This window comes from Panulirus ornatus, chromosome 16 (genome assembly GCF_036320965.1).
Source record: "Panulirus ornatus isolate Po-2019 chromosome 16, ASM3632096v1, whole genome shotgun sequence".
Classification (NCBI taxonomy): Eukaryota; Metazoa; Arthropoda; class Malacostraca; order Decapoda; family Palinuridae; genus Panulirus; species Panulirus ornatus.
The window spans coordinates 2,043,727-2,061,770 of record NC_092239.1 but is presented as its reverse complement, the minus strand read 5'-3'; the positions used below and the strand labels follow the sequence as shown (position 1 = coordinate 2,061,770).

The window sequence follows — 18,044 nt, the reverse complement described above, 5'->3', positions numbered from 1 at the left end:
CTAACAACTGAAAGATATAAGGAAACAAGAAACGAGCACAGTAAGATCAGGGTGGAGCAATGGAGGAACTTTGAAAAATATATAGTGGACAACTCTATCTACCTATCTATATCTCTGATGCCTGTTCCTTTCTAGAACTCCCTCAAAGGGGTAGCCATGGCAATCAGTCTCCAAAACTAGTGAACTAGTGCCTGCTTCATAGCCTTTAGTGCCTCACCCTTAACAAGCCACTGGCAGAGGGAAAGTCTAGCACAGTGTTTGTGGAGGCTCCTACTACCTAATGCTCCTGCCTAATGTTCCTACCCACTACTTCTACCTAATCTTTCTACCTCATGCTCTTACCTAAATGTCTCTACCTACTACTTCTACCTACTGCACCTATCATTTTGCCAAAAGGCAGGGCTAGCACATAATGCTCACCACAGGAAAATCTAGTTATCAAAGAATGAACTGTGTGAGTTAAGTGCTATTATGAGTTATGTGTGAAAAGGAGAGATTCTATGCTTGTGGACAGAATGCTAGTAGTCCATGTGTGGGTGACGCAGAAAGAAGGGACAAGTACCCAGGTCAGAGGAGTGCAACTTGACAACCACTGAAGTGCTGGCTCAGTATACAGCTGTCACTAACTCTTCCTATACCCAGGCAGGTGGTACTGGTAGTATACCTTCCTGGTCATTGGCTGCCTACCAACCTATAACTACTACTTGTGACAAGGGAAGTGGATATCCAAAACTGGTCTAAAAATTTATCAAGTGAATATAGTCAGTTAAAGTGCATCATATACGAGTGAGGGACTTGGAGGAAAGGGTTGTTGAGGAAGATATGAAAATATGCAAGGAATTAAATGGCAAGTTCCAAAGTGTATTCATAGTGGACACTATAATACCAACAACTGTGAGATCTGAAGGGTAGAAGGACATGAAATGCACTGAAATTATCAAATATGGAAGAAGTAGCTACTGAAGGGTCCTGAGCCTTATAAAGTACATGAAGCTGATAAAGTCTCTCTATATATACTCAAAAAGTGTGCAGACACTTGACAAGCCCAATGATTAGATTTCTATGACAAGGTGAGCTATCTTGGAATAATAAACAAAATGTGTGTTCTTAGGCTATCTGAAGGCTTCTGACACTGTCTCACACAAAAGGTTAGTAAAGCTAGATTTCCAGGCAGGTATATGGAGGAGATTCCTCCAGTTAACTGAAAATTATCTCAGTCCGAGAGAAAATAGTACATATCAGTGGTGTCATTTCTAAGTAAATTGGGGTAACTCATGGTCTGCTGTAGGGCTCAGTCTTAGTACCACTGTTATTCTTGACCTATGTTAATAACTTACCAGGACTGGAATCATACTTGAATACGATGTTTGTGTAGATGTAGTAAGAGTCATGAGAGAAACAAGGAAGGATGTGTATTGCATCTACTTAAAAGAGCCTTTAGACAAGCTCCAGAGGTGGTTAGATATATGGTTGAAGTTTAACCAAAGCAAATGCAGAGTTATGAAAGTGAGTCTAGGTGAAAGAAGGCCTAGATATGACTGTGATCTGGCAGGAAACAAACTACTAAGTATGTTTGTGAAAGGGACTTAGAGGGTCACACAGTGCCCAACCTAACACCAGGAAGTCATGTTGGAAGAACTGTTGAGGCAAATTGTTTACTAGTTAATATCAAAATTGCATTTAAGTACAGGGATATGAGAATGTTCAAGAAACTATTTACAGCTTATATTACACCTAAACTAGAATTTGCATTTCAAGTTTGATCACCTCACCTGTAATAGAGAAGGTCCAGAGGAAGGCAACAAAGATGGTACCTGAAATAAGAGAGTTGAGTTACAGGGAGAGCTTAGAGGCTATAAATTTGCCCACCATGGAAGACAGAAGAATAAGAGGAGATTTGATTACAACCTTGAAGTTGCTTAATGAAATTGACAGTGTCAAAGGTGAACAGTTCTTTGATAAATGTAAACTTGGAGCAAAAGGAAGTCTAAGTAAGAGACTTTTTAGAAAAAAAGTGCTTTTATGGTATTAGAGTTGTGGATGGCTGAAATGAGCTATGTGATAAAAGTTTGAACACAAACAGAATACATTAAAAATTTGCATGATAGTAAAAAAGTTCAAGAGATGAGGTCTGCACCCCAATCAAAAGTAATTCTTCTTCATTATTTACTGATAATCCTGATAAAAAGGAATCATAGGCTTCATTTCTGCACTGTTAATTTTAACTATGTTAAGGTCTCTTCTTGTATACTTGAGAACATTTCCCTTCTTGTGTATCTTGTTCTTGTTCCGCATACCCTAGGATTTATATTTCCACCTTTCATTTTTCATGACTCTGATGTCACAATCATATCCAGGTTTTCCACATCAGCATTTGCATTCAGCACATCAATTTTCAACTTATGAATTTCAACAAATCATAAATTTGAACAAATATGAAAAAAAAAAAAAAAAAAAAAAAAAAAAAATATATATATATATATATATATATATATATATATATATATATATATATATATATATATATATTTTTTTTTGCTTTGTCGGTCTCCCGCGTTTGCGAGGTAGCGCAAGGAAACAGACGAAAGAAATGGCCCAACCCACCCCCATACACATGCCTTGATTCAATCCACTGACAGCACGTCAACCCCGGTATACCACATCGCTCCAATTCACATTATTCTTTGCCCTCCTTTCACCCTCCTGCATGTTCAGGCCCCGATCACACAAAATCTTTTTCACTCCATCTTTCCACCTCCAATTTGGTCTCCCTCTTCTCCTCGTTCCCTCCACCTCCGACACATATATCCTCTTGGTCAATCTTTCCTCACTCATTCTCTCCATGTGACCAAACCATTTCAAAACACCCTCTTCTGCTCTCTCAACCACGCTCTTTTTATTTCCACACATCTCTCTTACCCTTACGTTACTTACTCGATCAAACCACCTCACACCACACATTGTCCTCAAACATCTCATTTCCAGCACATCCATCCTCCTGCGCACAACTCTATCCATAGTCCACGCCTCGCAACCATACAACATTGTTGGAACCACTATTCCTTCAAACATACCCATTTTTGCTTTCCGAGATAATGTTCTCGACTTCCACACATTCTTCAAGGCTCCCAGAATTTTCGCCCCCTCCCCCACCCTATGATCCACTTCCGCTTCCATGGTTCCATTCGCTGCCAGATATATATATATATATATATATATATATATATATATATATATATATATATATATATATATATATATATTTTTTTTTTTTTTTTTTTTCATACTATTCGCCATTTCCCGCATTAGCAAGGTAGCATTAAGACCAGAGGACTAAGCCTTTGAGGGAATATCCTCAATTGGCCCCCTTCTCTGTTCCTCCTCTTTTTTTTTTTCATCTTTGCTCAAACTTCCGTTGATAAAACTTTTGCAACTTGTTTCAGCAAGAAGCATGTTTAAGCTGATCTACCTAAACCTAAGAGAAACTACAGTGCATAATTTTGCCAAAATCTCTAAGTAAAGGGATCCTGACCTACTAGTATGATCTGATCTGACCTGACTTGACCTAATACAAAACAATGCATTACACCATAAGTAATTGCCTATTCATATTGTACACAGACAGAGTTCTAAATTCACGGGCCCCATCTCTTGAACGTTCTCTTCCATCATACAACATTTTAAACTTTGGTGTACTGTTAGCATTCACATTTTCATCACCTGGTTCATTCCATTCATCCATACCTGTGTACTATCAAAGTATTTCTACACATATTTTCTTGCAAGTTTCTTGCTTACTTTCTTGTTATAACCTTAGGTTGCTTCTGTTTTGCATCTTTCAAAAAACTGTTCACTGTCAACATTGTCTAAACGGTTTAGAAATTTGAAAGTTTTTATAAAGTCCACCCTTATTCTTACCATTTACATGGTGGGCATATTTTTTGCCTCCAACCTTTTACTGTACTCAGTTCTCTTATTGCAAATACCATCTTTGTTATCCATCTTTGGACCATCTCTAGTATTTCTTTATATTTCTATCAGAGAGGTTTAAGGTGCATATTCAAATCTAGATCTAGTATAAATTGTAAATGGCTTACTGAACACCTAATCCATGTACTTAAATGCAATTTTAGGATTCTACCAGGACAGTTTGCCTCAAAATTTGTTAAACAAGTTGGTGTGGTAACTGGCTGTATACAATGCTGACCCTGAAATCCCTTGCACCTAGTGATTCAAGTAGCTTCTTAAGGCCTAATAGATGAAATTCACTATGAGACATACACTCAATCTGTCCAGTCTTCGTTACTTTGCAATTACTTGGATTGTACTTTATCAAGTATGTAGCAGAACAACTGTAGAGATTTTCAAAGTCCCTTTGCACAATGATGCACTACTTATTTCTCTCATAATCTCAGCATCATCCACAAACATATTCAGGTATGAGTCCAGGACCTTCTGGCCAGTCATTTCCATAGATAAAAAGCAGCAGCAGTCCTAAGACTGGGCACTAGAACACACCACCTAGTAACCACAGGTAATTCTATCTACTTTAAATATTTTTCAGTAGTAATGCTGTCAAAATGGATTTGGAAACTTGGTTATTAAAATGCTCCTCTAACCTGTTGATCCCCTGACTGGGTTACTCTATGGATATCATATTTTCCCCATAGCTATAACTCTCTTCAGGTACAGTCTTTGCTGACTACACTAGACCTTTTCCAGCAAATCTTATTTCATAGGGGAACCAAACTGGCACTGTATACTCTGAGTGTGATATATGCTGTAAATACTTTTTGAAATTTTTCCCATCCATGTACTTGAAGGCAATCTTACATTGAGCAATAAATAATTTCCCTCCAAAAAAAATTTCTTAATCCAATATTCTGCTGATGGACTGGGTACTATGCCCAAACCAAAATCATCTACAGATGATGGACATAGCTGTCTCCTTTTACTATTTCTTAACTTGATAACTTTGTATTTGGCCCAGTTGAACTTAATTATCTATTTAACATGAAGCTGAAGCTCAGGAAGATCTCTCTCTTCTCACAATCCTGTAAACTTCCAACTTCTCTCATAACTTTTGCATCACCTGTAAACAATAATCAGGTATGACTGATGTCCTTCTTGTAAGTAATCTACATACATCAAAAAAAACATAACCCAAAATACCAAGCACTGTAAGACATCAATGGTAACTCTAAATCAAGACTGATAAAATGTTTTTTTTCTTTTCCCCAAGTGCATGGGTAGTTTTAGATTACCCACAGGGGTTTACATCTTACAATAACGAAAAACCAGTTTTCCTTAACTGGTTGGATTCTGTGGAATTTGTTGTGTCAAAACCTAAGGGTTACTCAGAATTTCATACATGAAAAAGACGGCCAAAAACTTAAATTTGTTTAGAGAGGGTTTTATATTTTGGCCTCTTGTAAAACAAGGTCCGAGACTTAAAACTACTTATTTTTTTTTTTTTTTTTTTTTTATACTTTGTCGCTGTCTCCCGCGTTTGCGAGGTAGCACAAGGAAACAGACGAAAGAAATGGCCCAACCCCCCCCCCCATACACATGTATATACATACGTCCACACACGCAAATATACATACCTACACAGCTTTCCATGGTTTACCCCAGACGCTTCACATGCCTTGATTCAATCCACTGACAGCACGTCAACCCCGGTATACCACATCGCTCCAATTCACTCTATTCCTTGCCCTCCTTTCACCCTCCTGCATGTTCAGGCCCCGATCACACAAAATCTTTTTCACTCCATCTTTCCACCTCCAATTTGGTCTCCCTCTTCTCCTTGCTCCCTCCACCTCCGACACATATATCCTCTTGGTCAATCTTTCCTCACTCATCCTCTCCATGTGACCAAACCACTTCAAAACACCCTCTTCTGCTCTCTCAACCACGCTCTTTTTATTTCCACACATCTCTCTTACCCTTACGTTACTCACTCGATCAAACCACCTCACACCACACATTGTCCTCAAACATCTCATTTCCAGCACATCCATCCTCCTGCGCACAACTCTATCCATAGCCCACGCCTCGCAACCATACAACATTGTTGGAACCACTATTCCTTCAAACATACCCATTTTTGCTTTCCGAGATAATGTTCTTGACTTCCACACATTCTTCATGGCCCCCAGAATTTTCGCCCCCTCCCCCACCCTATGATCCACTTCCGCTTCCATGGTTCCATCCGCTGCCAGATCCACTCCCAGATATCTAAAACACTTCACTTCCTCCAGTTTTTCTCCATTCAAACTCACCTCCCAATTGACTTGACCCTCAACCCTACTGTACCTAATAACCTTGCTCTTATTCACATTTACTCTTAACTTTCTTCTTCCACACACTTTACCAAACTCAGTCACCAGCTTCTGCAGTTTCTCACATGAATCAGCCACCAGCGCTGTATCATCAGCGAACAACAACTGACTCACTTCCCAAGCTCTCTCATCCCCAACAGACTTCATACTTGCCCCTCTTTCCAAAACTCTTGCATTTATCTCCCTAACAACCCCATCCATAAACAAATTAAACAACCATGGAGACATCACACACCCCTGCCGCAAACCTACATTCACTGAGAACCAATCACTTTCCTCTCTTCCTACACGTACACATGCCTTACATCCTCGATAAAAACTTTTCACTGCTTCTAACAACTTTCCTCCCACACCATATATACTTATATCAAATCAATATTTTGTCTTCCTTTAAATAATTCATCAGTCTACATTAACATTATTGTCTAAACTTTTTTTCAGTATTTTTTTATCCTCTAACTGTTCTTCCATAATTCATATTTGAATCTCAGATGCTTATATTGTTGACATTCCATAAGTGTATGTTCCAAGGGAACACTGCACTTGCAGTTGTCACATACTGGGGCAGGATTCCTCTCAGTTATGTGTCCATGGGTCAACACAGTACTGTATGACCTATCCTCAATAGAAAAAGAATTGTCTCAAAAGTCATTTCCTGGTGAAGGGTGAATGTCTTCTTCAACACCTTTCTTTATCCTCTGTAGTTTGTTGGTCTTTTGAGCTTCCAAGTCCTATCTAGCTTACCATTAAGTCAAAAATAATCATTTATTTTGCTTATGAAATTATCAAGAGGTATAACTTTCATATATAGATTGCTTGATATAGCCAGTTTAGCCTCAACATCTGTTATTTCATTATTACTGATGCCAGTATGTCTAAGACACCAGCAAAATTCTACTTTCACATGCTTTGAGTGGATTCTTAATATCCAAATTTGGACCTGTTGGGGTATGGGATGCACTGGAACACTGATTAATATGGCTTGGAGTGCACTTTGGGAATCATAGTACAGTACAAGTATATAATATATTTCACTTTTGGATACTACTCAGTTAATTTCAGTGCAACCAGCAGTGAACATGGAAGATTCTCTTTGAAGTTTTGTTACATACAATCTCCCTCAATAATTATAGTAAAGCCTTAACCTTCATCACATTATGAAACAGCAGTAAGCAAATATATTGTTTCCATGATTAGTATCAAGTCAATAAATTTACTCTTAATCATAACAGAAGCATTGTTGCTGTTGGCTTTTTTTTATCCAGTCCCTGCAAAAATTGATCTCAGGAACATTCCAGGGAGGGAACAAAGCAAAATCTACTTCTTTAATTGAGTATATGTCCAAGCTACTCTCATCAATGGCACTTTTCATTCTTTTATTATAAGGTTTATAGAACTCTGGATGTTGAACAAGTACCTTAGTCCTCTCAGCAGAAAAACATACTCATATGTAGGGTTAACTGTTATGTGTTTAAGCTAGAGAGATATTTAAAGCCAAGATCTTCACATCATACATTCACAGGGAGCTCACCAGACTTTACAAAAAGCTTTCAACTTTAGAGGATCTGAATGCTCCTGTGCATATTCTACCACAAAGTTATGGACAATATCAACTATTATCTGGATGTCATCAATAGCTGATGAATGTATCTGGCAACATAGTCCAGTATCAATCTACATAATGAATCATGTGACAGCATTGTTTTCCTATCTTCATATGCCCAGTAATAGCATGTCGTCCCCTGTAAACCACATCACTGCAATTTGTTTTATTTCTTGCATGCTTCACACCCACCTGCATGTTCAGACCCTGAGCATTCAAAGTATCTTTCTCTCCATCCTTCCACCTCCTCTCTGGTTTCCCCCTTTACCTTGTTCCTTCCATTTCTGACATATACATATCAACATATACATACATATACATACAAAGACATACATATACATACACATGTACATATTCATACATGCCTGCCTTCATCCATTCCCCAGCGATACCTGCCCCACAGGAAACAGCATCACTATCCCCTGCTTCAGCGACGAGCGCTAGGAAAACAGACAAAAAGGCTACATTCATTCACACTCAGTCTCAAGCTGTCATGTGTAATGCATCAAAACCACAGCTCCCTATCCACACAGGCTCCACAGACCTTTCCACGGTTTACCCCAAACATTTCACATGCCCTGGTTCAGTCCATTGACAGTAAGTCGACTCCAGTATACCGCATCGTTCTAATTCACTCTATTCCTTGCACACCTCTCACCCTCCTGTATGTTCAAGCCCCAATTGCTCAAAATCTCTTTCTTTCCATCCTTCCACCTCCAATTTGGTCTCCCACTTCTTGTTCCCTCCACCTCTGACACATATATCCTCTTTGTCAATCTTTCCTAACTCACTCTCTCCATATGTCCAAACTATTTCAATACACCCTCTTCTGCTCTCTCAATCATACACTTTTTATTTCCACAAATCTCTCTTACCCTTTCATTACTTACTCGATCATACCACCTCTCACCACATATTGTCTTCAAACATTTCATTTCCAACACATCCACCCTCCTCTGTACAACCCTACCTATAGCTCATGCCTCACAACCATATAATATTGTTAGAACTACTATTCCTTCAAACATACCAATTTTTGCTCTCTGACATAACATTCTCTCCTTCCACACATTCTTCATCGCTCTCAGAACCTTCGCCCCCTTAGTCATCCTTTCCTTACTCATCCTCTCTTTATGTTCAAAACTATTTCAGCAAACCCTCTTCAGCTATTTACACTCGCCCTGCTATCACGGCTAAATCTCATCATAAGTACTTAGAGGTACATCACTTGCTACCAAACCTATCTTTTGTACTATCGGTACATCACTTTTTCTCAATCCACCCTCTTCATGCTACATATTGTCCTGAAACATTTAATTTCCAACTTAAAAATTATTATCCATCATTCCTCAGTAATCAGATCTTACAATCCTGTTATATATATCAAAAGACTGGATCCACCATGGAACTGATGGTTACAGCTTTCTTTTCTTGGTTTTAAGAAAATGATTCTAACAAATTCTAAAATCAAGTTTACATAATATAATCATGATTACATAATACTATAATTATGCTCACATAATAACATAATTACATAATGCTTCTTCAACATCATAGTATTTGTACAATCTTCAAGTGATTAAAGCCCTAGCTTTATATATATCCCAATTAGACATCACTAGCTTCCATCTAGGAGGGCCATTTGTTGAAGAAGTTTCTTCCCTAATCAGCAGGGTTGAAAAGTGATCATTACAATGAAGATTGTGAACAAAAGACCCATTAAGATATAGAAAAAATGACTGAATCAAACTTAAAAGTCACTCGGAATTTTACAGTCAGTGCATTATGATAAACAGAACTACCATAATTAAAAATACCAATTTCAAAGTTTGATAAGTCCTTTTATAATCTCCCTTACATCTTGCTATTACATTCTCTGATCTATAGAGGGTCTTGTAAAATACAAGCAGAAGAAAACGACATGGTAATTCATTCATTAGATCTTCAAGTTTGCATAAGTTCTCCTTAAGGAAGATGAAAGGAACACAAAGTAACTTCAGATTTCATATTTATTCTCAATGCTCAATCTCTTAATGCTTAATCTCTCACTTGTACTGCAATCTTCAAAGGAACTACATTATGGTTTATTTCAGATTTCATAATAATGCCACCTCCTTCAAAATAACCTCTTCAGAGGCACAGTATCAAATGTCCTCTCTAAGTACTAAAAGCATGCAAGTCAGCAATTCATTTTCTTTCCTTTTAAAGCTAATGATCACATTGTCACAGTCAAAAAGATTCTTTCAGCAAGACCTCTTTCCAATTAATCAATGCTGCCTATAACTTATGTAATTTCTTCTTTGGCAATTATCTATCTATTTGTTTTTTGATATCTTTTCCAGTGTTTTCCATACCATGCTCATCAGTGATAAAGACCTTCAGTACAATGGATTTTTTCCTGTTTCTTTGCTTAAAAATACAAAAAGAATTTACTCTATTCTACTCTCTTGGCAGTTATCCTGCATCCAATAATTTTTCTAAACATTTCAAGCAAGATTTCATTAATTCCATGTACTTTATGTTGATTGTCATCTTTTAGAGGCCTTCTGTCAATAAAAAAATTCAATATTTGCCATGATCTCTTCCCATTCAATTTCAATAGGTGGGGTAATTTGTCCTCCACTTTGAATACAAAGAGGAACTTTAGACTCTTTCTCTAAGTCCTTCAGTCTGATAGAGAGTAGTTCTTTACTTCAGTCTGATAGAGAGTAGTTCTCTATTAACAGTATGCTCCTAGTTAATTCATGGTACAGTTGAAGATTATCATTTTATGTTTTCTATCTCTCGAAAACTTCTGTGTCCTTAACCACTATTTTACTGCGCACCTTCATTCTATCATACCTTTCAAATGTAACACACACAACATTCTCTCCTCACACCAAAACCAACATGACAAAAGCAACGCACAAACTAAATGCCCTTACAAAACTAACTAGCACTAGATTTTAATAAGAAACTGAATCCCATATCATCCTCAACAAACAACTTATCTACTCCACTTGAAACTAACCCTCACTGGCCTGGTCCTCCACCCTCTCAAAACAAATAAAGCAAAGATGCAAGCTACACAAAATAGAGCACTCATAACAATCACTGGCTGTGTAACAACAAACATAACACCTACTCAATGAACCGAAGGTCCTCCTGATACAATCCCACCACCAAGACCACTTCATAACTAACCATGAACCTCCAAGTAGTAATAAAAAGCTAACCTATGCCTCATACTTCAGCAACCTCTACTCAGAGGTTCTTTACATCAATCACTTGTAACACTAACATAAAACACAGACATTGAAATAACCCAACAAGCACTACACAACCATCCTCCCGATTCAATCTTAAACACCATCCCACCAGATGTACACTCATCAGAAGCAATGCTCCCCAAACATGAGTGTCATTATCCAAACTATGCACTGGACATCATCCATCCCTACAACACTACAAACATCATTTAAACATCTCCCAACATGCTAAAGAAGCAACTTCCAAAGTGAAGACATCTAACAAGTACAGCTCAACTGCCCTTCACACTCCTCACACTGACACACACATTACACTTTATGATCAATAGTCTGCCTGGCGAATATGGCTCGGTTCCAGAGCATTATGGAAGCCTCATAAAATAAATATGTCTATTGTCTCTAACCGTCTAATATCTGCTAAAGAATTACCCTTACTTTGACCTCCTCTCATTTTCTTGCAGACACAATTCAACTAACTCCCTCCTTACAGATTTCACATAGCCTTCTGTAACACTCCTCTATATTGCTAAATGATGAACTACAGTTCCCATAGCCTTCTGTAACACTCCTCTATATTGCTAAATGATGAACTACAATTCCCATTTTATGTGTCTACAGATATGCTTTATTCTGTATAGATACAGCTCTCATTCCTTATCCTGGGATGTGGTTCCCTAAGTTACTTTATCATTAACCACAATATAAAATTCAAACTCTGCAATGTCACCTTTCCTTATTTGATCATCTATATTTTAGGATCTTTTCCTCTGGAAGCCCTCAAGATAATTTTCTTTACTTTATTCACTAACTTGTTTCATGTACAGACTCATTAATAACAGCAATATTTCCATTTTAAAAAAAAGACTACTTCAGCCATTTTGTTGTTCATATTCATCTTGTCTACATGAGCCACTAAGTGCAATTTACTATAAAACTAGTTTTGTAACGAGTTAAATATATATATATATATATATATCAACTATATCCTGAATACCATAACATTATCATTTGTACTGAGCTCCCTTTATGGTCACTTTTGTAGGATGGAATGCAGCAAGGCAGATGGAGTGGATGGTATTGCACCTGAATTCATCAAGCAAGGAGATGACTGTGCTGTTAATTGGTTGGTAAGAATATTCAATGCATATATAGATCATAGTAATGTGCCTGAGGATTGGACGAATGCATGTACAGTACCATATAAAAGCGAAGGGGATTAAGATGAGTGTTCACACTAGAGATGTATAAATCTGTTGAATATATCTGTTAAGTTGTATGGAAGGGTACTGATTGAGGGTGAAAGCATATACAGAGCATCAGACTAGGAAGGAACAGCGTAGTTTCAGAAGTGTTAGAGGATGTGGGGATCAGGAATTGCTTTAAAGAATGTGTGAGATATACTTAGTAAAACAAATGGATTTGTATATGGCATTTATGGGTCTGGAAAAGACATATTTAAGGGCTAATAGAGATGCACTGTGGAAAGTCTAAAGAATATCTGGTGAAGGAGCTAAACTGCAAGAAACGATTGAGAAGTTTCATCAAGGATGCATAGCATGTCTAAAAGTAGGACGAGAGTTAGAAGGTTGGTCTGCAGCAGGATTGTGTGCTGTCACATTGGTTGTGTAATTTGTTTATGGATAGGGTGATGAGGGAGGTAAATGCAAGTCTTGGAGAGCAGGGCGAGTATGCAGTCTGTGGAGGATGAGAGGGCCTGGGAAGTGAGTTAGTTGTCCTCTGCTGAGGATACACCACTGGTGGATGATTCTAGTGAGAAACTGCAGAAGCTGGTGACTGAGTTTGGAAGAGTGTGTGAAAGGAGACAGCTGAGAGTTAATGTGAATAAGAACAAGGTTATAAGGTTCTGCAGGGTTGAGGGACAAGTAAACTGGGATGTAAGTTTGAATAGAGAAAAATTGGAGGAAGAGAAGTGTTTTAGATATCTGGGAGTGGACTTGGCAGTGAACAGAACCATGGAAGCAAAAGTGAGTCACAGGGTTGGGGGAGGGGGCAAAGGTTTTGAGAGTGATGAAGAATGTGTGGAAAGAGAGAGTGTTATCATAGAGAGCAAAAATGGGTATGTTTGAAGGAATAGTAGTTCCAACCATTCTAACCCTTTTAACTATTACTCCATTGCTTTCACTTCTGTCTTCAAAGTCTTCAAAACCTTTCTGAACTCACACATTCTTAAACATTTAGGATCCCATTCCCTTCCTTTTATATCACTATCAAGGTTTTCATAATCTAAAGTCCTCTATAACTCCCCTCTGGCCCTCCCCTCTTCAGCATTTTGATAAATCTTTTCTCATAATTCATGAAATCTCTAAAAAGGTTTATAAAAAGGGGCACAAATCTTTACCAATTAAACTTCCTTCCTCTGGCTTGTACACTTCTCTCTGTTCTCTAATGCAAAGTTTCTTTTCAGTCAGCTCCAGTGTGGTAGCTGCCAATGGAGAATATCTCCCTCTTACCCTACCAACCCTTCAGCATGTCCTATTGCAAACCAACTTTCTTCTATCTCCACCCCAATTCACCTTAAGAAAGAATGAATGAATGATGATAGGTATGACCCTTCAGAGAAGAGGGAGCAAAGAGGGGAAAGTTGAAGAATTAGTTTTGAGGAAGTGAGATTTAGAAGGAAAAGAGCTGGGGGCTTAACCTAGCATGCACTGAATGGATGAGGTTTGCATAAAACAGGACTGAGCAATAGAGCAAGGGCAGGTGGGGGATCTTTTTATGGGAACTATGGAAGGGCAATATATTTTTTTTCAATGGAAGGAGGGGTAAGATATATGAGGACAAGGTTGTGCTTTTGACACTAGACACTGGGCATGCTGTCACAGTACTTGCATGGATTTGGTGGTTTTAGGTCTTTTGGAGTTTCATTTTCTTGTTTTAATATATGGGATTAGGTTAGTTTCCAGGGGGTGTGTTGAACAGATTATTAGGGCCATCTATGTCCGAGAAATAGTAACCATGAGTCAAGGTGAAGATCAAAACGTTCCATCTGCCTATAGCAAAGTTGTCTCCTGTAGATGTTTAAGGTTGGCAATTTTGCTCTCTCATGAAGTTCTGTATTCTCCAGAATTCATGCCTTCTGTATTGTAAATTCACCTTAATTCTTAATTTTGGATTACTTGGAGGGAGCGGATGTTTGTTTTGGCTGCATGCTCTAGTGCTGATGGAGCATTGGTAATAAGTGGTCGAATCAGGACTTTGTAGAGATAAAGTTTGGTTTTAAAATTGGCATCTCTGAATTTGTACAATTCCACAAGCTCCGCTCTTGCAATAGCTGCCCTTGTTTGAATATGTTTGCTTATTCTTAGGTGAATGTCATATTTTAGGCCTAGCACAGTGTTGGTATGGGTGACATATGGTGTATATGGGAGTGTAGGTAGACATTGGCTAGGTTGTATATCTATAGTAAGTTGAAGTAAGATATGTTGGATTTTGGAGGGTTTAATTTCATTCTCCATCTTGAATCCCATGATAAAATGAGGTCAATTTCTTTCTGAGCTTTTCTAGTAATGTAGGTCATAAATCTTATGAGCTAAATTACATCATCTGCATATTGTAGAGTCAGAGTCAGCGTATACAAGTTCAGATAGATCATTTGGATAGATTATATAAAGAGTGGGGACCAGTACGGAGCCTTGAGGTACACCAGCAATAAGGGGGAAGTAATCAGAGTAGGAATTCTTGTATTTGATTTGCATCTTTTGGTTACTTAGGTAACTGGATAAATTCTATAATGGGTCATGGAAGCTCCAACTGAGTACTTAATTTGTACCTCAAGCCTTCGTGCCAGACGGTGACAAAGGCCTTTTCTACATCTTTTTTCAATAAGGGTGGTCATTTTGTACGTGCAGTTGTGGTTATTCATATAGGTGGTGGAGACTGTTAGTTTCATCTTAGGTGGAGTGATGGTGTCAAAAGCCGAACTGTTTATGTAAGAGGAGGTTGTTATTCATCAGGTGTAGTCTGAGTCTGTTGTTTATGACTGCTTCAAAGGTTTTCCCGATAAACTTGAGTAAATTACTTGGTCTATAGTTAAGGGGGACTTGGTTAGATTATTTGCCTTGGGGATCACTGTGGTGTAACATCACGGAATGGTGAAGCAGTAACCTGGTTAAATTTAACAGTGCAAAAATGCATTTTCGACCTATATGTCTTTCTATGTATCACTCACTTCCTATAGTTCAATTTCAAAACACCACAATTCAACTCTGCAGTAATACAAACACATTGGGCATAACCACATCCTCAGCCTTATCTTTGAAACCCACATAAAGAACATCACATAATCTGCTTGCAAAACCTGAGGAAGCTGTATAGATGCTGCAAATATCTTTCTTATGAGTAGCTTTTCCACAACTGCAGAAGCCTTATTCATCCCAGTATGAAGGAGTGCACTCCTCATACATCTCAAGAGAATCTTCTTCCCCTTTTCAATAAACCAAAGGGGAATTAAAACCCTTCCACATTATCAACACCTCTGCTATCACTTATCCTTTGCCATCCATCATTATGCTGCTTCCTTTCCCTGTCCTACAGGTTTTATTTAAGCCAATGTTCTAGTGCCCCAGCTTCTATGACCTGGACCTGCAGCACATGTCTGGGTGCTACTTCTCATAGCTTCTGTATGGGACCAGCCACAAGAGAAATCATCACTGTAATATCTCCTGTCTCCATACAGCAAAGCTGTGGAATTCCCTTGTCTTTCTTTCCCTCTTCTTATAAAAATTTCCATGTTTAAAAATCAGGTCTAAGAACATCTTAGGAGCCCAAATTGATTTTTCAGGTATTCTCTTTCCTCATACCTATAATCTTACCTTTCATGTGACACACATGATTGGAGCATGCTTTTTCCCATGCTGCATCAGCTGCTATACGAATACGAAAAATGGATACTTTCCAACAATCAATTCATCTTATCAAATATCTCATCAGTGGTCTCTATCCAGAAATATATACTTCCACTGTTATCAAATGTACCATCTCCCTTCCCCTTACCTGCACAACCAATCCCCTTACCTGCACAACCAATCGATGTATATGAATCACATGCTGAAAAATCATAAACATGAAGTACCAAAAGTTCATCCTTTCTCAGGAACTCAGGGGACTTTGTGTGCAGGTATGCATGCATGAGTATGTATATTTACTTGTTATCTAGTGTGGAAGGAGAGACCAGTGTCTGTTAAGGCAAAAATGGGTATGGTATGACTCAAGGTATATTAGTCCAGACAGTGGAGATGGATATGTTGCATTTTAATATCTGAGGGCAATATATATTAAAAGACAGAATAACTAAAAAACATTACACATGATAGCTCGGTTATGAATGTGAGCGGAGGTGACCCTTCTTTGTCTGTTTCCTGGTGCTGCCTTGCTGATGCAGGGGGCAGTGATCAGATGTGGGGGAGAAGGAGAGAATATATATGGTATCATTTTTTTTTTCATGCATTTGTGTTGTTTCCTGGGAAGCAGGGTGGCTTGGGGAATGTATGATCGCGTGCAAGCATGAACACTGTACATACACATACATATGTGAGAGGTGAATCGGTTACTGATTGCTACTGACACAGCATTGGTAGCATATTCATAGGAGAACCTTTAGAAGCTGGTTTCTAAGTTTAAGGTTGTGTGGGAAAGGATAAAGTTCATAGTCAATTTGAATAAAAGTAAGGTTATTGAGTTTACCAGCAGAGACAACTAGGTCAGTTAAGAGTGAGTTTGAGTGGGGAGAATTGGGAGAAGGTAGGGAATTTAGCATACTTCAGAATGGACATGGAAGCAAATGGATCCATGAGAGAGGAAGTGAGCTGAAATAATTTGAATATACGGATAGGATGAAGAAGAGGGTATACATGTTGGAAGTGGAGGCACTAGGAAAAGGCTGAAACAAGGAGGAAGGGGAAGGTTAGTGAAAGATGTTATGAGAGGTCAGGACCTGAACATTATGACATTATGAGACATGAAAGGGATATAGCATAGTAGAGCAGTCTGGCATACAAGGGTCAATGTGCTGTCATTGGGTTGAACCAGGGTAAATGAAGACCATCTTCACCTGTTCCTGGCACTATTGCAGGACATGAGGAACAGTATGAGAAAATAAAAAGTATATATACACGCACATATTCCCTGCATGCAGTAATAGGCAACTAATGGGGGTTGGGAGTGGGTGGTTGGAAATCCTTCCTTCCTGTATTACTTTCCAAAATAAAGAACAAAGAGAGGAACTAAGAGAGTTTTCCCTGAAAGGCTCTGTCATCTGTGAAAGATGTTATGAGAGGTCAGGACCTGAACATTATGACATTATGAGACATGAAAGGGATATAGCATAGTAGAGCAGTCTGGCATACAAGGGTCAATGTGCTGTCATTGGGTTGAACCAGGGTAAATGAAGACCATCTTCACCTGTTCCTGGCACTATTGCAGGACATGAGGAACAGTATGAGAAAATAAAAAGTATATATACACGTACATATTCCCTGCGTGCAGTAACAGGCAACTAATGGGGGTTGGGAGTGGATGGTTGGAAATCCTTCCTTCCTGTATTACTTTCCAAAATAAAGAACAAAGAGAGGAACTAAGAGAGTTTTCCCTGAAAGGCTCTGTCATCTGTTCTTGACACTACCTTGCTCAAGCAGGAAATGGAGAGCAATTATATAAAAAAAAATTCATACATACATATTCGCCAATTCCCAGATTAGCAAGGTAGCATTAAGAACAGATGAATGAGCCTCACAGAAACAAAATTCTCACCTAGCCCCCTTCTCTGTTCAATCTGGAAAAGTACAAACTGGAGGGGAGGATTTCCAGCCCCTGCTCCCATCCCTTTTAGGT

At 38.4% G+C, this 18,044-nt stretch overlaps 1 protein-coding gene across 8 annotated transcripts in view; it reads right to left on the bottom strand.

Annotated features, from left to right (window-relative positions):
• Cbl (E3 ubiquitin-protein ligase CBL) overlaps positions 1-18,044 on the bottom strand; it is a 138,794-nt gene that overhangs the window by 61,667 nt on the left and 59,083 nt on the right. For 4 of the 8 annotated variants that reach the window (XR_011713805.1, XR_011713806.1, XM_071670995.1 and 1 more), the window contains exon 8: positions 1,773-1,814. The exons of the other annotated variants lie outside the window; for them this stretch is intronic. Coding sequence is in view for 2 of the 4 variants with exons in the window: in XM_071670995.1 (XP_071527096.1) it covers positions 1,773-1,814 (42 nt within the window). In the remaining 2 variants the exon portion in view is untranslated. The remainder of the gene's footprint in view (positions 1-1,772; positions 1,815-18,044) is intronic. 8 annotated transcript variants of the gene reach the window in all.